The sequence below is a fragment of the Paralichthys olivaceus genome, chromosome 9 (assembly GCF_024713975.1).
Source record: "Paralichthys olivaceus isolate ysfri-2021 chromosome 9, ASM2471397v2, whole genome shotgun sequence".
Lineage (NCBI taxonomy): Eukaryota > Metazoa > Chordata > Actinopteri > Pleuronectiformes > Paralichthyidae > Paralichthys > Paralichthys olivaceus.
In genome coordinates, this window is record NC_091101.1 from 17,997,907 (window position 1) to 18,019,882 (window position 21,976).

A 21,976-nucleotide genomic window follows, 5' to 3' on the forward strand; every position below is an offset into this window, starting at 1 on the left:
AAATAATTCAAATATTCTATCATGCGTGCTACTCTTTGTCATGCACCTAGATTGAATCTATTATTTATGTTTTCTTGTTGTAATAGAAGCAAATTTATACGATCAAATTGTGCAGACCTTTCTCTTTTTGTGACTTTTTGTCATATATATATAGTGTACATTTGCAAAGATACATTTTCTTTCACTATTATCTGACCTCAACATGTAAAACACTTGATTACCAGCAGGTGGGAGTGTTGGGTTTTTGCTGTGCACACTGTTTTTGTAGAGGAGACATGAAGTTGTTTTTATCAGATTTTTTAAATACAGAATATAAAATAGTTTGTAATCCTGCTTCTGTATTTAAGGGTGGAGTTTATTAGTCAAGTTCAGTCAATAAAAATTACACATGTATATTTTTACATATCTATTTGTGCTCTGTAACGACACACTACTCAGAATATTTAAAACTAAAATGCATGAGTTGGACACACAAAAATCAATATGCAATTTAATGCAACTTCAATATTTGAATGTCCTGTAAGAAAAAAACCATTTTATTTGACACTTTTGTGAAATCAGTTGTATTTTTAAATTTATAATTTTGAAATTTATGGGTCAGGATCATCCACATCAAACGCCAGCCTGTGGTTATTTAATCCCATGATGTAGTTCATCCAGCGGTAGTAAAGTGACACTCGGGTGTACACTCCATATTTCCCATCCTTTGCACATTCCTCCCCCCAGCTCACAATGCCTGTCAGGAACCATGTGTCATGAAGGCTGTTTGCATGAGGACCTCCGCTGTCGCCCTGACAGGCGTCTTTGGCCTCGTTGTAGTATCCTGCACAGAACATGAAAGGAGTGATCCTGGAGCTGCTGCTTTCCTTACACTCTGTCCGATACACGAAGGGAACCTCCACCTTCTGCAGCGTGTTGGCCGTGGCCCCGAGGAAGCGCGTTCGGCCCCAGCCGCTGACTGTGGCCGGGGAGGAGTTCTTCACGAGGGCCTCGATGAAAGCCATGGGCCCGATGCAGATGGGCCGCACTGTTGCAGAGAAGGTGATGGGGGATTTGAGGTACAGCAGGGCAATGTCGTGGTCGTAAAAGCTCACGCTGGTGTTGTAGCGTGGGTGTATGTGCTGCCTCAACACTTCATAATCCTGCTCTGTGCCGTCATTGATGTAGATGTTGTACTCTCCTGCAGGAAGAGACGTCAGACACAAAAATAACTGACTCACTCTGTAGATTTATTCTACACATGCAGTGGATGTCACAAATATTTCCCCCTTAGACGTGTAATAATTGGTACAAATTATTTCTTGACGGAAAAACTTTCTCATGATTGAGTAAACACCACCTCCGATTCCACCCCTGCTTATTTGTTTCCCAGCAAAGATTACACAAAACAACTGAACGGATGAAATGATGATGACGGGAGAATCCATCTCATTTTGGATCTGGATAAAGGGGCAGATCCAGAAGTGATGTCGTCATTGGCGTTATTTGTTAAGGTTACACAACAACTCCTGGATGGATTTCAGTGAAACGTGGAATTATGTGGTTTGGTGACGAACCAATTTAATTTTAAATAAATAAATGTAAATTTAAACTTTCTTTAACACTGTGAGATGGGACTTTCTTCAACGTGACCCTTGACTTCTCAGAGAATAATTGACGAAACAAAAGAACCAGGCACATTGAGGGCGCTGATATTATGAGGGTATGAAATTTGGTCCAATCTGATGAATTCAAGGGGACCTTGGTGGTTTTCACCATATTAATTGGTCAGTAGTCTTCTTGATGAGTCAGGAAATTATTTGATCTTTAGAATTCTATGAAATGGATCCAATACAAAAGTCAATGTCTTAAAATAGCTTGTTTAGAACAGTCCCAAATATTATTATCACAGCAAATCTTCACAACACAGAAGTTATCATGTTGCTTTATTTTGCTTGATCTCTCTAATCTCATCTAAAAAAAGTGGCCGATCATTTAAAGTCTCTTTATGCTTCAGCAGAGGTGACACTAGTTCACAGCAGTGACTCTTACCAGCTCTGACAAAGAAGGGGCCTTCCACCTCTGCCAGGCAGTGAGCAGCAGTCACGACCCAACTCTCACTGAGGATGGAGCCTCCACAGAATATCTCACCACTGGGATGTAACACCAAGGCCACCTGAATGAAAGAAGAAGACAAGAGCTGTGAACACAGATCTGGACACATTACGGCTGCTGTTTCTTTTCCCTGGAACAAAGCCTAACATGAATTAATGCTTCCATACGATACCTGCCACGGGATGTCTCCTGGAGTGACAAATGAGCCACCTACAATGCGTTTATAAGGGCGAACCGGCTCCTCAGTGGGGCTCTCGGCCTCACTGGGGCTCTCGGCCTCACTGTACACCCACAGAGGCAGCTTCTTTATGCTTCGGTATACTGCAGAATCAGTTGTGTCTCGAAAAGACTTTGTGGTGCTGGCTGGAGATGAAGGAGGGGACGTGGTGGTAACGTTGTGGGTCAGTGACGTGGTATTCTCACGGCTCGTGTTCTCACGGCCGAGCAGAGACCTCTTGAATGCTGAGACTACTGCTGTCCGAAACGTTCTGCCACACGGGAAGTCCACTGGTGAGAAAAAACGGTTGAATTAAGAGTCAGTTAAAGTCAAGCACAGACTTCATCACCTTCCCCAAGGAGGTTACTTTCTCCTTTGTCCAGTTGTCAACAGGAATATGCAAAAACGATTGGATGTATTTCCATGAAACTTGGCGGAAGGATGTGGAGCAGGCCCTGAAGGAAGCAATTAGATTTTGGTGCAGACCCGGGAGTTTCGTTTCACTTTCTTTAACATTTCAACATTTTCACAGAGAATGATTCGTGGATTTTGAGAAAGATCAGGCATATCAAAGGGATGAATACTTTTGAGTGTGTGGAATTTGGTGCAGCTTGATGAAATAAAAGGGAAATTTGGGGCCTTGACGGAGGTATGAGCTGCCATTCTAGTTTGTTTGATCGTCTTCAGGATTACGACAAAACTAAAGGACGGACTTCCTCAAAACTTGGTGGAAGGATGTGCCCAGAGAGAACATTTTAAAATCCTGCAAAGATCCTGATGAAGGGCGGATCCTGGAATTTTTGTTTTGGCTTTCTTTAATATTACGAGATCCAACCGAAGAAAAAACAATTTTCTTTGAAAATAATCTATAGATCTAGATGAAAAAGGTCAAGCATATCTTAAGGACTGATATCTTTAGGTGTGTGAAATTTGGTGCAGCCTGATTAGACTGAAGTGGCCTGCCGGTTACCTTGTGGTTCACAGAAGACTCCGTCCTCCATCAGCGTGTATCCTGCGGCACAGGAACATTTGGCTCCGAAGGTTCCCATCATCTCACAGAAATGCATACAGTCTCCGTTGTTCACGTCACATCTTTTTGTTACAGCTGTGGAGAAAAACGTACAGAAATTAATAAAGTCATATTTTAATTTTGAATGTACAATGACATGTTGTCACCACATAAGCTGCTAAATCGAGTTGTTGTGTGGGCGAGTCAGAGGTTATTTGAGCTGCTGTTTATAGAATCTCGAAAAAAGACAAATCCAAATTTGGAACCTAAAACCAAACTGAAGCTTGATGCAAGCCCTTGATTTAATTTAGAAAGAAGAAAAAAGGATGTTTATCCTTTGAGACTGACATTCGATCAGATCTGATCTCACATCCCCAACGAATTTGTATCATGTAGCACAAATATCTAATTTCTTTTGATCACATTTTTAAATCCAGCCACAGGATTTATAACTCACCGATCTCACATGTCCTGCCGATGAAACCTTCCACACACTCGCAGGTGAAGGAGCCTCGAAGGTCTTTGCACGAGCCTTGGTTCAGACACGGACTTGACTTACACTGATTTCCATCTGTGGACGTCCAGACACAACACATCAGTACACAGTCATCTAAATACAGGGGTGTATTTTAAAATGAGTAAGAAGTTTGATTTCTTATTGATTAGACAGAAAAAAATCACACACATGAGATAAATAAAGAGAACTTCATGTCATGTTCTGTCTGTGTTGATAGAAATCAGAGTTTAAACACAGTCTTACCTATATATCCTGCCCAGAATTCCATCTGAAATACAGAAAGAAGAATAAGTAAAAATATCTAAAGTAAAAATAAAAGTCTGAAATAAAAAGTGAATAAACACCTACTGTCGTCTGATCATTCTCAAAGACCTCCCTGGCCTCCTCCAGGTCACACACTTCCTCGATACACTCTCTCTCCAGGTTACCTTCCAGCACCTCCTCAAACACGCCCCTGTTGTGACGTTTGTTCCGCCGCAGAACGCCGTCGGCTGCCTGACCTGAGAGAAACACCGGGCCAGGGGCCGGAGCCGGGGCCGGGGCCGGGGCCGGGGCCGGGGCCGGGGCCGGGGCCGGGGCCGGGGCCGGAGCAGGGGCTGGAGCCGGTAAAAGAGTCGAAGAGTATATGTTTCATCCCGTAATTCACAAGAAGGAATACAAAAAGATATTCTTTATACTTCAATCAAATAAATATGAAAAACAACACTCCCCAGGTAAGAATGCACTCCTAAAATAAACCTGAAGCACGAGAGAAATGATTTGTGAGCATCATAAATAAACTTAAAATACCTCCAGAGCCCAGCTGAAAGCCCAGAAGAGACAAAAACAGCAGAGACACCAGCTCCATTCCTGACTGCAGTGATGTCTCCACAGACACACACTCCAAAGTACAAAACTCTGTTTGCACATGTACACTCACAATAAGTTGTGTTTATTCTGGGGAAAAAAATATCTGGCAAAGCTACCGTGTCAATGTTAACAGGAAAAAAGAGACACTATGTTTATTTGTATGTTACCAACATTGCCAACTTTACACAATATGGGAACAGTAAAACCAAACTGAGGAAGGTTCTAGATTTCATGTTCCAGGAAAGAAGCTTACGTCCAAAACAGCTTTGAAAACAACTTGTGTCCTGACTTTCACCCCTGGTCCAGGTCGGGTTTTCACACAGGACTCATGAGGTTCAGCAGAGATTCTGAATATCTTATCTTTACTAAACCGTCCAGTGTTCTGCTCCAGAGACTCTTTACACTGACATTAGAGGAGGTTATGTTTTATCCTTTGTCCACTTGTTTGTTTCATTGTCAGCAGGATTACACAAAAACCACTGAAGAGATTTCCTTGAAACTGGGGGATGGATGGAACACGGATGGTTTTTTTAGAATTTGGCAAGATTCTGGATTCTGGATAAAAGGGTAGAATACAGGAAAGTAGTCATAAATACATGAATAATTTATATTTAGTTATGAAAACTGGACTGCCTCTTATACATTTTAATACGTTTGATGTGTGATGATGTTATAGTTAAATATTTCTAAAAGAGATTATATATTTCACACATTGACCTCAGCACAGAGGAACTACACAAATGTGATATTTCTTTATATTTCCTTATTTTCCTTTCTTTGAATCCACACACTATCAGAAAATACTTCAAATTATTGGAATAGTTTTTTTTCCATGGCAGTGGATTCAGAGTTGTCCCCCTCAGTTGTGATCTTGCATGAATCTATCTGAGCAGCTACAGTATCATGATCATTTGAACCAGGTTTGAATTAGTCGGATGATACATGTTTAATGAAATAATCCTGAATCAGCTTTTGCATATAATTCAAGTCAAACCTTTCACTTAAAACCCAACTTCTCTTTTCCTGCAGGTCAGTGGATGAATAGCACTTTGGGTCTTTCACCACTAGATGGCGTACAAACACCTCAGTCATTCATCACCACAGCAAAACAGTAGGCTACAGTTAATGGGATCATGTGTCCTCATTATCTATCATGAGAGGAAGTTCGTAATGAGAATAAGTTCAGAATGTTTTGCATTCAGTCAACTGGAGAAAATAAAACATAAGGGACATTATTATATCCAGGTAACGTGTGCTGTCTCAATATCAGACACATTTTAAATTTTTTATCTAAATGAGTCACTTAATGTCTTTACAGGCTTTACTTTGTTTTACAACAAATTGTTTTTGTAATATGTTTTTTTTAAATTTACATTAAGCTTTAATTAAACATTTCCATTTGGTTAAGTTATGTATGGAGCCGGGGCTGGAGCTGGTAAAAGAGTCAAACATGTTTCCTGCTATAAATCACAACAAGGAATGCAAAACGTTTAGAGATATTCTTTATACCTCAACAACCTGCACGGCTGTAGGTTGTTGTTCATCTCTAGTATTGAGGTGTGAAATAACAGCTTAGGCAACATGTTTCTTTTAAAGCTCTCCATCTTCAAGCTGAGACTTATGAAAAGATTAAAGTTGCATTTGTTAATTAGTTTAGTTAAATTACTTAATTTTCTTTTTCTTCATGACAGGTAAGAGTTATATCGCATTTCTTACATTGAGTGTTTTGAATTGGTTTGTCAAAAGACATGTCCAGCATGCACATCATTGGAACAGAAGATAACTGGTGTTTTTTTTAATCTTATGTTCACGTACCCTTTCATAATTGTTCCATATAGTTGATCAATACCCAAGACAATGATGTAGTGGCCAGGGTAAATGTGCAGCTCGTGCTGATTCAGTGTGCCAGCTGCAGATTTACCTCTGGTGTCATTGTGTGGTCTGAATATAAGATGCATCCCATCACTGGCTCCAAAATCCCCCCAGAGGGAGTCCAAAGTCTTCTCGAATGTTGGCATCTATTGACTGGAGGCATTTATATTTCATTGACTCGTTCAAAAGCTGAATAATTCATACTCGAGTAATTAACACTGTCTGCTCAATACAAGAGCTTCTCCATCACTTCCAGCCAGGATGAATATCAGAGTTAAGTAGTGTTGATTTTGTCTGATGCCCAAAGAGACAGAAAGAGTTGCGATGCCTGATGCAACAAAGTTTATTGCAGGTTTTTCAACTCAAGGCCAGAACATTACAGCAGCCACACTTTACTCTCATTGACTCATATGTATAAAGTCTGTTGCTGAGAAGAGGAGAAGCTGTGGGCTTAATAACCCCCTCACCATACCTTCCTCCCAGTCTCTCAGGCTGGTTTAATAGCACAGTGGACACAGACCATTAACCAAGATTAATATAGAAGGTACATAAGAAAATAGCAACAGTTGTTTTTGCCGTTAAGAGGTGATGAGTTGTGGGTTGAGAATAATAAGACTGTGTTAGACGGATGTTGTGAATGCATGAATGGAAAGAAGTTCTCTGTGAGTGAATATTGATTTGTGAAGATCTCCCGGACATCTCCAACTTCTCTCGTGCTTTGGCAGAACAACACACAGCTGGGGAGTCTTTGTCTGCTCCCATTAGATTAGTCACCACGGTGGAGGATCGAGTCAGTGCCTCACATATAGCAAAAGAAACACAAAAGCTTGTTCAGTGCTATTGATTGTTACTCTACAGAATCTCCTGGGCTGCGAGGGAGATCAGGCAGCTCAGACCTCAGTCTTTCACCAGGGACCTCGGTCAGTTGCAGATGCCTCGTGTTTTACTGTGTTAAAAAAAGCTACCTCTGTCAGCGTGAATCAAAATGTTTGCAAAGATCAAACAAGGGCAGCGAGATCTGGGAAAATGTGCCCAATGAAGAATACACAGAAAAAACTGAGCGTTGTGTTTTTTAAAGGACCAATCTGACGTGTTACATTCAAAATAATATTACCTGGGCCTTTGACCATCCACATCAGTTACTCCGTCAGTTTAAGTGAACATTCATGCCAAATTTTAAAGGCTCCTCCTGTTCACGAGGCTAACAAAGGCTTTGTGAGGTCGCCCTGTCCTTGACATTTGACCCTAAACCACCAAACTTAACAATCATCAGGTCATAAATGTTTGGGCCAAATGTTATGTAACACTGTGAGGGTGTTCCTGATATATCGCATTCACAAGAACATGAGATCACGGTGACCTTTGACCACTAATAACAAATCCCTGGAGGTGTCCCTGAGATATTGTGTTCACAAGGTGCAAAAAAAGTTTTGTGAGGTCATAGGGACCTTGATCTTTTCACGATCTATTCAGTTTACTTTCATTTTGGTTGAGATAAAGTGAATGTTAGTATCAAATTTGAAGAAATTGCCTCAAGCATTGAGGCATCCTTGAGATATCATGATCACAAGAATGGGATGAGGGACGACCTGAAAACATAATGCCCCCAACCACTAGCTGTCTTCAGTTTGGAAATAACAATAAGAAAAAGTAAGAAAAGTAAGTTGTAAGAAACCTGGTTATAACTTTTAAGTTGAAAGACTTGAAATATGAAACAGTGGAACCTCGGTGTGTGAAGTATTGTATCTGCAACATTAAAGTGTGAGATGAACACAATGACATTTGAATAAATCTGAGTTCATGATGAAAAGATCTCAGAGCATCAGTGAAGGACTTTTAATTAATTCGATTGTTTAATTAGATCAATCGTTCCTTCCAGGTTTTATGATGCGACTGTGTGAGTTCAGGGCGTCTTTAGGCCACAGCATGTAAATGTTACATGTCTTATTAGTCGACTCGTTAACAAGAACAAAAGCTAGTAACCACACAGGTTTTCTTTTTATAATCACCATATCTTCCTCTGAGCCAGTTTTGGGTAATCAGCCCACTGCCAGCCTGACAGAGACGAGCTGCTGATACCCAAACTGAAGGCTGAACAAGCAGCGTTACACTCTTGACTCATCTCAGTCTATCTGTGCATCTGGTGAACACAACATCTCATAAGGAGGAAAAAAATCTGATAATTTTATGTGAATATATCTGCAAATATCACTGCAAACACACAAAGAATCTGGGATTTTTTGCTGTAAACCCAAAGCTAGTCTTAAAATATTTTTTATGAAACTAATTTATTAATGTGGGCCCACAGTCAAATGTGTTTAATTTGTTTTTTTATTCAACATTCAGCTTCAATGTTTTTTATTAATTTTCCTTCAATTTTTTTGTATTCTTTCTATTTTAATTACTTAAAACGAGCAAATGCATTTTTATCTGGTTTCAACCTTGTAAAGCTCATTTTTAGTTCGCTTTGAAAAGTGCTAGAATACTCAAGTTTATTATTATTATTCTTATTGTTGTTATTATCCTGTGACAATTTGCGGTTTTAGTAAGGCTGATGTTGGATGTTGCCTAGCAGCCTAACAGTGGTGACAAAACCAAAGAAGCTAGGGTTCTCCTCATGTTTGTAGTTTACTATTATCATTAATATGGGCTATTATTTTATTTCTATTTCTTAACTTTGGCCAGGAAGTTTTAACGCACATGTAAATAAAGAAATATGTCATCATGTGTTTGAAACTCAAATAGTTACTTGTGTTATTGGGCGTTTACTACACTCCAGTGTGTTGAGCTTGTAGCAGCAAAGAGAAGCATGGCAGCCCCCCCCCCACCCCCACCCCCCCTCGTCCGAATAAAGTCATTGACATTTATGTGATATTTGAGAGCGTCCTGCTTCGTTAATAAGTCATTCCTGTAATTCAAAAACCCGGCACTTCAGCACCATTCCCCCTCCGCTTTCCCACGTGCATCGCCCAGCAGGCCGAACACACTGACATTTAAACAGTTGGCTTGATATTTTGCTGAAGCTGGAGAGGTAGTGTTTGGATTTACAGACTTACAGCAGCAGTCACAGTCCAGTGGTCTGAAATAGACTGTTGGAGGCTGTCAACCGAAATGCTGCCAGTAAAACCTAAAAAAGAAAAGATTTTCAAACCAATGATGCACTTCATTGCTGTAGATATCGACATGATAAAAAGATTGAGAAAATATTGAGTGTAACTTAATCGATTGGTTAAAAATCTTTACATTTATGCACAAATACAGCGTTTTTCCTCTCAGCTATGGATTCCAAACTTTAGACAAGGTGAAGTTAAATAGGTCGGTGACCCAGTAACACTTTGTCTAATCAGTTCACAGGTTTAGCTAAATGCATTTAGGTGCATGAAGCTTGTTTTGTCCAACATGTTTTCTTTAAAGTCACTAAATATAGATGTGGAACAATAAAGCTGAATTGTGAAAAAGAATCCAGCGCTGCAGTTTGCATGAGTACAAGTACATGGCTGCACTTGCCAATAATGACCCAGAAATACAGTGTGCTATTGTGAGCTGCTGAGAAGTGAGGGCTCAAATCCACTCCTGGTTCTGTGAGCCGTGATGCAGCCGAGCTGACAGACGCTGGCGGCGCAGTGATGTTCAGCCACCGTTAATGAAAAGTGGAGCTCCCATCCCTGCCGGTCAGAAAGTGCCTGTGAAGCTCACTGTTTTCCTGCTCAATGTCAAAAATGAGTTTGCAAAAAGCTGCTTCAGAATAAACCAACGAGGTGGAAATGATTCAAATGAATTTTTCATAATAATAATGAATGAATTCTGACTTTTGCCTTCTTTACACAGTAAAACCTACCTCTGGTGCTGATACAGTAACTCACCTGTCGTTGGACTGATGAAGAAAACCTCATCACCAGCGTTAAATGAGTGTTAGCTGCACCAAACACGTCGATCATCTGCCCACAGCTGATATATACCCTGACTCTGGCATGGGAGATATAAAAATGCAATCTGGGGAGCGGCCAAGCCAATTATGTGGCAGCTTATAGGAAGACGTGACAGAAATATGAGTCACACCTTTCGACCCTGACCTCTTTAGTTTTGAAATAACTTGCTGACCCTGTTCTGACCTCTGAGGTCAGAGCGCTTCAGCTCGCAGATAGATGAGCAGGGACTCGAGTGCTGTGAGTATTGTTTAATAGAATCCATCACTTTTATGTGCAGGACTGAAGACACAAAAAACCCCACATGAAAACACAAAAACACACACAAATACACAAACACTGGTCCTGCTTTCCAGTTCTTTGCTTGTATTATCCTGCAGTTGCTGCTCTGCACATTTATGATTACAGCGAGAGGGGGTGGGATGATTCTCCAGATTTACGGTTATGTTCAGACGATGATTTTTGAGCTGCAGTTTGGCTCATACCATACATTTTTTCTTTTTTTTGGCAAGTGAGGATAATGAAAATGTTCCCACATCAATGCCTGAAATATCAGTGTTATTATCCATCTTGAGCCAACTAGTATAAACTAATTAATAAATAGATAAATAACATTTACCACTGGTGCATTGTCTCAATCATAGTTGGACCAAAATATTCACAAGATACATGCGACTATAAAACAAATGTAATATACGTGCTTACTATACGTAAAATGATGGTGTTGTTGTCTCGCATCATGGTACAAGATTGTGCACATTCATAATTTCAGAATCGTTACACCACTAATAACATGGAAATATTATATTCACTTTGCTCAAGTAAATGTATAAATTTTTCTATATCTTCCATGTTGTATATAAACCAAGTAAACCTGTAATTCACCTGGTTAATCGCCGTAAGAGTGAATGTCACAAGACTTTTGGCTCAGTGTGAGTGTGACACAGATGATTGTCTGTGATAAATTTTATTCATAATAAAAAAACATAGAGACAGAAATTCTACAAACACTCCTCGACCTCCAGCTTGTATCCAGCATCATCATCGTCCCTGTAACAGACGCAGCCTGATTGTCTTATCAGCTGCACACAGAGCTCGAATCAAGCTCGCACCTATAAGCAGAGGCAGACTGTTCACCCTGCTGCACAACGCTGGAACATTAATCACCCTCCAACACCTCACTACCTGTCCCAGAAAATGAATTTTGGGACTGAACCCTCTAAGCACCCGTACCGGCCCCACAAATATCACCTTGGGTGATTTTCCATCCAGCAGAGTCACATATCAAGCAGATCCTTCACTATGGGTCCAGTGTTGCCCTGTCATTATATGCAATGGATGTATAAATCAGTTCAGTGGGCAGTTTGGGGGAGTGGGTGTTATCCATGCAATTGGAAATTGATTTTGATCTGACGACCATGACCAATACACACTTTTAGTGAATAGAACTGGGCAGCAGCTTTAAAAGCTGCTTAAATTATAAACTATATGTGCACAAGAAAATTAAGAAATGCGTAGTAATTAAAACTGTAAGGTCTTTATAGTACGGTGTCAAGGAATGGACAAAATAACAGGAATATCTGGAAAGTCTGATGCAATACAAAAAAAGATCATTTAAGAACCAGCTGTGAGTTTTTGCAGTTATAAGATTGTCAACTGAAGCATATTGTTCAGAATACACTTGTAAATGAGTCATATTCAGAGGGATTTGTGCAGAGAATTATCAACTTTATGTAATTTAGGTGAAGAAGAAGCTCAGAATAGGTATAAAATCATTACCTACTCTCAACAGAACATTTTGATAAATATTTCATCAGATATGAATAAAACATCATGTTACCTTGCACGGTGTTCTGGCAAATACCACAAAATGATCATCTGTTCTAATAAAGAGGCAGGTGAGAGAGGTTCATTTGTGGATTACACATCTTGGAGCCTTCACGGCTGATGTTGTTTGGCTTACGCATTATGATTTGACACATGACAGACATCAGGAACTACAGCAGATGTGTTTGATGAGCTGACGTCACATGTGTGGCGTGAGCTGGTGATGCAGTTTCCAGCAGAAATCCATCCATCAGCAGACTGACAGACGGGTTTCAGGGTTATTTGATGCCACGGCTGGACGCAGCCTGAGATGTGACATCAGAGTTGTGAGCATCAGGAGTTTGTTTGTGCTGTAGCAGCCATGTTGCAGGGTGTTCGACTTTAAACAGGTCCGGAGGTGAATGTTGCACTGTGGTGTGTGTGTTGCTCTGTGGGAAAGGTCGAAGGGGGCCACAGGCCATGGACACAGTGGTGATACAACCCACTGACATTTACAGTCTCTTTAACCCCCGGTCTTTATACCACATTCCCTACATACTTGGAAGTGAGTCAGAGCTCTGCCTCACTTCCACACGCCATGAAGAAGTCGTGGAGTACGAACAGAAGCCCCCTTTGGGGTCTTTTGACATTAATCCACCAACATCTCAACCTAAAAACCCTTAAAATGCAACTTGAAAATACAAACTACATTTTCGGGCATGATATTTTGCCAGCTTAACGGTATCCATGGGCAAATGTACAGTATCCAGTGGTTAGAGCCTTTTCTGTGTGGAGTTACAATTATACCCCACCTCTCGCCCAATGGCAACTAGAATACAGATCCATGATCCTCGAGGGATAAGCAGTATATGAATGGATGGATCCTGCAATGACCTAATTCTCCATAGTATCCCGTGAAATATTGTGGAAATACTGCGACATATTTGCACAGAACACAATGAAATTGCTGCATCTGTGTTTAGTCCTAGGTTTTGGGGTTTAACTTTTGTTCAACTAATTGTCATACACATAAATATGAGAGAATTATTTTCACACAAACTAAAACTCATTTCTCTTCAGTTGAGTGTCACTGCTCACCTTGTGTCGTGTTGGTGATATTTATGTGTAGTTTGAGTGTTATTGTGCGTAAACGAGGGATTGCTTCTCTTATGAAGACATCCAGTCGTTGGCCCACTCCTCCTCCCTCTCCCAGTGTAACCTCCTTGACCTCCCAGCTCCTTGTGGTCAGCTCCTATTGATTCACAGTCTTCTCGATTCTGCTCTGGTGCTAAGATAGATAGTCGCTCTCAAAAATTACAGCTGCGCACCCTCTTAGTGCCAGTGAATGCTAATGAGCTGTCACATTCTGTGATTTAAGGAAAGGGAATAAGTTTACGCATTTCCTCCAAAAAAGATTGAGCAACAACTCTAAATGGACGGGCTTTAATTTATGAAATAAGAATAAAAAGGCACATGGATAGTGACTCAGCTGTCTACATGAAGGAATTATGGAAATAAGCACTGGGACAAGCTGGACATCTAACAGGAATAGTTCTGTCCGTCAGACGCTATAAATAAAAATGCTAAGGATAAAAAAAAGCCTGCATCTGTTATTTAAAGAAATACACAACAAGGATATGAACTGAAATGAGAGTGTGCCGTGGATACAATGCAGAAAACCTTAAATAGACATCAAACCAGTTTTTGTGGCTTTAGTTTTATATTAAGTCAGTGTCCATATAAATGGAGGCAACTGCTTTCAGGACAGAAACAGATAAACACAATAAAACACTGAAAAATGCTGTAGATTACATTTCCGCCTGTCTGGTGTGTTCATCCTCCTTTGAACTCAATTTGAGTGCACTTCGTCTAACTAGCTGAAGAGAGAAGTTATGAGTGAACTCAGCGTGAATGCTGTTTTTTAAAAATGCAGTGATTTGACCGTTTCCGACAGAGTCACTCAATGATATGGGCCGCACGGACCAGTGTGCCTTAAACGTCACAGGAAGATCTGAGCATGTGAAGAAAGTTTGAAAGGGCTCCAGTTTCCTCTAAAAATAGCTTCCATATAGATCTTGTAACCCTCAACCCGCAGATCTTTTTCCTCTGCTGCTGCTGAGTGCGAACAGACCTGCGACGTCAAGAGAAGTGATAAAGATTCCTCAAAGATCGGACGAGGATCGGACTGGGACTCCTGAATGAAAGCTGATCAAAATAATATTCGACACTGAGAACACCAGTGTCTTTGAAAGTGGATTTAACAGTTTGGATTTCTGACCATCAACTTGGCTCACTAGAGATTTGGAACGCCATTGTTTTCATGTGAGTAACATCTTTACAGGTTTTTAAAGGTAATTACCTCACAAACGTTTAGCTTTAAAAACAAATACACACCTGAACACATCAATAGGGTCAATGTGAGCTGTAAAACTGATGGAACTAGAATCGTGATTGACAACATTTCTCCAGAGTCTAATGACGGGAAAATGTTTGTTTTACTCTTAGAACTTTGCTGCAGAGTCAAGTTGCTCTGGATAATCTGCAGAAAGTGATGTCAAATGTTTGCAAACTGTTCACTGTGAAGAGCAGAAGCCTGAGAAACAGGCACTTTGTTTCTGGAAAAATCATAAATGAAATGCAATTCAGCTCCTTGTATTGGAGTCATTACTGATCCTGGACATGGGAAAACACAGCCAAATATAACCAAACTTTTTTGCATGGAAGACTAAAGCTGCTTTCAGACATGCACTGAATATCTGACTTTTTCCAAAACTTTTACTGCCAGCCCACTAAGATGTTCGTAAACTGTCCGAGGAGTTGACCCCGTGTGACAATACTGCAGGCAAGGGACTTGATGACGTTTTCAACACGCGACAGGCACGAAACAGAAAAAACAAACAAAGTTCAGATAACTGAAGAGGTGGCAGAAGAAACAGATGAATGTCAACTTGGAAAAATCAGGAGATTTGAGTGCTCTTGGCTATAAGGGCTTGATCTCTGTAGTGGAATTCATACATCATGTCTTGCCTCCGGCATCTTGCAGCTAGACACAACCCTAACATGAACGCTCTGGACATTTTCCTGTGAACGCGTTTGATCCAGACAATCTCCTGCTGTGTTGTTCACATGTCAAAGTAGAATCTCCAGATAATGTCAGAACCCAATGCTTTGAGATATAGGGTGGTTTATAGGGTAAAGTCAAAACTAGATAATTGATTATTGCTCTGAGGAACAAACACTTTCCATCACATATTGATCTGGATCTCTCTGAATGTTAAGGAATGAATTCATCATTGTATTATGTTACCAAGATGAAGTGAACTCTCGTGGTTTTTCTGAAAGTGAATCAAGTTGTCATTTATTTTCACTAGTTCCCCTAGTTTTCATACCATGAAGGAATGGGCTGCACATGATTGCTCAACGAATATACAAAAGAAAATTGACTGTTTTCCTGAAATATTTATTTTTAAAGCAATTCAATGAAGTTCCCCACATAAACTCCCAGGAAATTAACATGAACTGCAAAATTAATCAGCTTTATTTGATTTTCCTCCAAATAAGCATTTGTTGCAGATTGCACGTCCTGCGTTTCTCAAAGAAAACAACTCAGACCACGTCAGAAGAAAATGCGCATGCAGGCTGTGTGTGAATGGGGTTATAACCACACACTGTATTGATAACGCATGGTTCTGCAAAGGCGGGTGAATGAGAGCCACGGTGAGACGCAGACGCAGCAGCAGGCTCCTGCTTTAATTCTCCACCGCGCGCCGACGGCACAGCTCATCACACTTGACTGCGTGTGTGGATGGAGCGGCTCGTCCTCGTCTCGGCTCTGCTCGGTGAAGTGAAAGAGGAGGAAACAGACAGATGTGCTCGGTGTGACGGGGGGAGCGCGCTCACGCTGTGGACCCTGTTGATTGTGGCAGAGCTCGTCAGTGAGAGGAGCCTCACACGCCACAGCCTGGTCGCAGGAGCCGCACTGGATGGCATTTCTCCCGGGGCTTGTTTGTAGATAGGACGCTCCACTGTCACTTTTTATTTTTCAACCGCTGATTGAAGACCTCGAATGAGAGAAAACCAACAACAACAACAAAAAACCCCCACCAGGGCTCCATTACGCAGCTTCTCCTCGTTGTCACAGTAGAGTAGGTCGTGATTTTTCTATGTAACACAACGGGATTCATGGTGGGAGCGTTTCCCTTCATCAATGTGCATTGATGTAGCAGAAAACGTGGAGGAGATAAGGTGGGTTTTTAGTGCACAGACGCACAGGCTGGTTCTTGGTGTTTATTGGAGCCATATGGGCTCTTTGTCGCGTGTGTGGAGAGCAGCAATATGTGCAGGCTTTCATTGATATCCAGCTGATAAACACCAGGCAGCCTGAGCAGCTCCCATGCTCCATTGTCTCGTTGTAGCCTCAGCAAACGCTGCTGCTGCTGCTGCTGCTGCTGCTGTGAGTGTTATGAAAAGAAAATTTAATTCTGATTAAAACATGTCTCTCTCCACAGAACCCTTATCTCGGCACCTGGAACCTCTGCTAAGGATTTCATTGAGGACACTCGGCAGTTAAAGGGATTTCGATTCTTACCTAAATCGGGAATTACACATCCAAACTGGGATCTATGAGCGGAAAAGTGGCGAAGCCTAAAGAAGACAAGGATGCTTCCAAGGGTAAGAGGCGAGCCGTGCCTTGTACAGACTGCTTAACCCCCCCCCCCCCCCCCCCCCCCCCTTAAATCACAGGTTCAAATCAACACCCATTCATCTCCCTGCATGGAGCTCAAATCACCCTCCGAAGGTTCGACTGAAAACAAAAGCAGCCACTAGGATGGTGAGCCATTCCCAGCACGGTGCATGTGGCCACTGCTGTTTGAGATGTGAGCACTTGCTGCTGTAGGCCTCCATGCTGCACGGTGTGATGTGTTGGCTTCAGATCACATGCTTCACTTGCATTGACTTATTAGACAAAGCGACGACTGGTGATCATGTTGCAGACCAGTCGGATGCAGTGGCACAGGTTGCGCACAGAATTATTTTTCTGTTTGCATGGGGTTAATAAACATTCTACCGCTGGAGCGATGTCAGTGACAGCCTGTAGTGTGTCGCTGGCATCCTGTTGAAATGTCCCTTTGTGTTTCTCGCTCGCACCTTATCCGCAAAGTCTCATCACATCTGTGCGATCATGACGCGCGGAGGCTGTTCGGTCCTGCAGCCGCCGTAAAAAAACACATCAGGCCATTTGCCGCTCTGGATAAAAGGAAGTAAACTGCTCGTCCATTGCCATGGAGACAGAGCGGAGGCTGGGTTGCCAGAGAAACCTGGAGGTGCTCATAATCATAGCCGCTCCATCTCTACACGGGGGGATGTGCACGACACTTTACGCACCGGCACACACATTACTGCACCTTTGTCTCGGTGCAGGAAAGATAAATAAATAAATAAATCGTGCGCCTGTTGACAATGATGCGGTTTTATTGCGTCAGTAAATTTGTATTATAGACCCGGAACCATTTCAACCTGAAAAACCTTGTTGTTGAGTCTGTCTTTGTGTCCTAAATTAAATCAGGATCCACGACTTTCTATTCTTTAAAGAATATTTGTATTACCACTGTACAAACACTGACTTTTCCTCTGCGTAATATAATAACAAGCTGGCAGCCTGCCCATCACAGCCTTCCTGTTTACTCATATTTCAGCTGGATCCCCCTTTTGTCAGGTTCTGGCTCTATTTAAGTTGCTTGCTACAAATCGATAAATCTAATTGGCTTATATTTGGCAGTACTGCTACAAGTGATGATGCTGCCCATTGATGTAAGCTACTAAAAGTGGTGCTCACAGTAATGATGGCACTGTGGAGACCTGCACTAGACACAGCCAGTGAGAAGACACTTTTAGTTGTTGTCTTTCCTTTACATTTATTTCAGTTATAGCATTTATAGTTATCATTTTGAGCACCTGTAGTTTGCCAATGAATTCCAGAAGCGTTAAATAGACAAAGCCTAAATAATATTATGACTATGTATGTCAGAGTTTGTTTAATTTATAGCTTAATCCGAGGCATAAATGAATTTCTTTGTTATGTTCCTTTAAGATAACGTAAGATACGATGACTGGTTACACTGAATCAGAATAATGTAGACAATAGAATAAAAAAAGGGTAGAATACAAATAATAAAGAGAATATGTATATAATAATATATAACCTTTCACAAAGGAAATAGTGTTTGTAGAGAAATATACTTGTGTATAATCCAAAGGCACATTGCACAAGGGTGTATAGGCTACTGTATTTGGGGAGAAATAAATAATATTGGAATAGATGTATCCATAGAGACAATAAAAGTATATAGGCAGGTATTTTAAACAGAATGAATTTACTGTAGTACACTAAATAGTAGTATATTGTGTACCTATAAAGATGTATGTGTGCAAAAATATTGTGCAAGATGGCACTGATGTGCAAAATTGCATTTTCATTGATAATAGAACAAGTAAAACAATTTAATAATGATGCGTTTACTTTGCATTATGTTGCCCCCCCCCCCCGTCCTGGGGCTGAAGAGCTTTTTAGCACTATGGAATGATTAGTGCTTTTCTACCTGGTGAATAACAATAAAAAATAAACAACCATCAACAATAACAGTGAACTTATGAGGCTAAAAATAAAGCAGCCCAGAATAGAGGTATACTCGCGCAGCATGTTTTGCTGAAAACACAGGAAAGCAAGACACCCTCAAAAGAATTGATTTCTAGATTAACCTCCACAGCAACTTTCCCTCTCATCTCCCTCTGGAAATCAATGGCATGAGTGAACGGCTGACTCATTTAAGCTCCAGGGCAGCACCCTCTCCAAAAACTCTCGTATGAGAAGACAAAAACATCTTCACCTGAGACAAGAACGCTCAACAAAGCCCGCTCTAGTTTTACAGTTGCACAGCCGAAAGCCAAGAGCTGACGTGACTCCACTGCCTTTCAGTTTTAGGAGGGAAAAAAAGATCTGCATCACTAAGAGGTTCACTTGGTGCCAGCTGCCCTCCATCAGAGACTTGAATGGCACCGGGGCAGAGAATTGCGTGGGGAATATCAGCACTGACCCTGCCAACGCTGGCAGCCACCTGTCCCACAAATTATTTCAGGGAAACAGTCCATTAACTGCAGAACCACCTGCCATCTCCACAGCCTTTTCTATGCAGGCTGCTCGCCTGCATAAGATAGGGACTGCCCTGATTTTGTTACCCTCATTCCCCCCCATCTCCCCTTCGTTTTGAATGTTGGACTCTCAATCCAGTGTCTCAGTTATGCTTATTTACCAGGAGGCAAAATGACATAGGAATGCATGTTATCATTGTTATATTAGTTTTATACCTTTGATTGTCAGTTGTTCATTGTTTCGACATAATTCAACTAATCAAATCTCAGAAATCAAACCACAGATTTCAAAACAATTGAAAACACTTTGACACCACAGAAAAGATGACACTGCAAAGCACAATAGAAATAAGATCGATGGAAAGAAATTCCCTCTCTGGAGTTACTTCCCTCCAAATTCATTTTTATATTGAATCACTGTTTTTCTCCTTTGTGGTAAGTAGAAAGTCTGCAAGGGCACAGAGAGAGAGAAAAAGAAAGAGAGAACAACAAGAGAGAGAGAGAAAAGCAGTGGGGTAAAAGGAAGTGGAATGTATTAGAGCTCCAGTATCAACTATCACGTTTTGTTAGTTTCCGCTTGTCCTTGTGAACCTAAGTTGTCCAGACAAAGTGTCAAAGCATGACATGCACACACGCGCCCACACACACGCACACACACGCACACACGCACACACACACACACGCACACGCACACACACACACAAAACAAAGTCTGAAAATGAACTTTACGAACTGTTTAGAACCATTAACGCTGATGCACTGTGCAGATATTTCCACCCTGTTTTGCCCCATGACAGTTTCCATCACATTTTACATTTTTAGATTACGAAACCCAACAAGTTTAGTTTTATGATCACTCTTCCTGTCTGCATGTCTTATAAATCAGAAATCCCATATTCATTCTGGTGAAGAACTTTGACTGCACCCCTGTCACACTCCTCCTTTCATTTCAGCACAGTGCATTGATAGACTCCCCCCTCTTGGGTCGTGAGTGTCGAACAGTGGATTCATGTCCAACCTTAAATTGCAGGTCCGAGGAGCAGAGTGCACAAGTCGTGCATATTTGCAGGCAGATTAATCCAGCGCGAGGCCCGACACAGTAACGGAATCAATAGATAACCAGAGAGGAGTTTGTAGCTGCTTCATTAATCACAGCACAGGCTGCTCTGTCCTCCTCAACACTGACACCTGCTCTAATCTCATCTGCAAAACCATGAGCTGTGTACACTGTCATTAAGATCTCTCTATTTAATCTGAGGAGCCTCGCTCAATAGAGTGTGGTCAAGAGAGGATTTGACTGTTGGAGAATTATTATCAAATCAAATTAGATGAAGTCAGTATCTGCGCTGTTAGGTCGTCTCTCACTTAAAAAAGATAAGAACAAGTGCAGAGTCACTTCATCTGTTATTTTTTTTGTAGCTGTCAACGGACACATGCCACTGCACACGCATCGACAGATCACAGCAGCACAGTGTACAGTTTCACATGCAGTCACACCATGGTGTGTGCGAGCTCAGCTGGTAGTAAAAGGAGATTTTCATTTTGGGGTCCTCAAATTCTAATCCCAGGGTTTGGGACATGATTCCATAATAAATCTTGAACCCAGCAAGCTCACAGGATTTTCTGCTATTTGACGGGGTCAGCTTAAAATCTTTTTTTTCTAAATTATTAATACAAAATTCAGCTCAGGAGGTTTTTTTTCTACCCATGTAGGAGAATGAAGAATCAAAACCAACCTTTTTAACACTTAACACTGTGCCGATCCTGTAACAGTGTTTCATGGTTTGATTTTAGAGATGTAAGCCCAAGACTGATTCTTTTTCAAAACTTGTATTTTATCAAAAAAGCAAAATAGAAAAAACTTAAGTGCTCATTCAGTTCTATATTCCATATCCAGCACAACAAAAACTGTTTGTCACATACTGTATAAACATTGGGTTTTCGTGAGGACATGTTCAGCTGGAAGTATTTGAGGTGTCAGGGTGGCTGTCAGATGCTTTCCTGGTACTGACGCAGATCCAGCCACGCAGCCCAGAGGAAACTGGCTCGCCTCGCATCAGAGATCTGCCACTCTCCATCGCTGACTAGCGCTCTGATCACTGTTTGTTAATGTCGCAAGCCCGTCTCCTCGGTTCCTCTGTCAGATTGGGTTTCTGACATGGGCTGCCCAATGGCTTCTGGTTTTCTGTCCTCTGTGTTCTCTGGGAATTTGTACAATTTGTTTCTTTGAGAAAAACGTTTTATTTTTAAGTGAGCCTGCCACATCGTTGGAGTTGGTTGTGCCAAAGTTTGAAGAGCTTAGTTATTTATAAATTAACAGAGAAATGTATCTGCAGCATGTCCAGGAAAAACACATTTTTCATCATATCAATTTCTCCTGACTAAGAACTGGAATCACGCTCTTCTTACGTCATCGCTGTCAGAAGTGCTCTGCCCCTAAAATCTCTAAATACCTGGCTGTTCTGGTGCATTAGTCAGCTTGCTGCTGGTAATCCACAGAGCTGCATGTCTTCTAAGGTGAATGGCTTTGCGAGCTG

General features: G+C 41.3%; 2 protein-coding genes across 5 annotated transcripts in view; one reads left to right on the forward strand and one right to left on the reverse strand.

The window, feature by feature from the left end:
* Positions 1-513: 513 nt before the first annotated feature.
* f9a (coagulation factor IXa) lies at positions 514-4,709 on the reverse strand. The gene is made up of 8 exons (XM_020108746.2): positions 4,627-4,709; positions 4,186-4,433; positions 4,081-4,105; positions 3,778-3,891; positions 3,282-3,416; positions 2,267-2,601; positions 2,032-2,155; positions 514-1,180 (listed from the first exon to the last, which is right to left on the reverse strand). Exons 1-8 carry the CDS (start codon positions 4,682-4,684, stop codon positions 591-593), a joined length of 1,629 nt encoding a protein of 542 aa, XP_019964305.2. The 5' UTR covers positions 4,685-4,709; the 3' UTR covers positions 514-590.
* A 9,708-nt stretch (positions 4,710-14,417) lies between these two features.
* Positions 14,418-21,976, forward strand: part of fgf13a (fibroblast growth factor 13a) — an 87,576-nt gene continuing 80,017 nt past the window's right edge. Inside the window, exons 1-2 of one of the 4 annotated variants that reach the window (XM_069531769.1) lie at positions 14,418-14,641; positions 16,799-16,961. In XM_069531769.1, coding sequence (XP_069387870.1) covers positions 16,913-16,961 — 49 coding nt within the window. In that variant the 5' untranslated portion in view covers positions 14,418-14,641; positions 16,799-16,912. Of the gene's footprint in view, positions 14,642-16,007; positions 16,536-16,798; positions 16,962-21,976 lie in introns of those variants that run through there. The other 3 variants (XM_069531768.1, XM_020082546.2, XM_020082713.2) reach the window with 3 other exon arrangements.

Coding starts and splice junctions, on each gene's coding strand:
- f9a (XM_020108746.2), bottom strand. CDS start 4,684: ATGGAGCTGGTGTCTCTGCTGTTTTTGTCTCTTCTGGGCTTTCAGCTG. Junction 2,602..3,281: donor AGTCTTCTGTGAACCACAAG/GTAACCGGCAGG, acceptor TTTTCTCACCAG/TGGACTTCCCGTGTGGCAGA. Junction 1,181..2,031: donor CCCCTTCTTTGTCAGAGCTG/GTAAGAGTCACT, acceptor CTCTTCCTGCAG/GAGAGTACAACATCTACATC.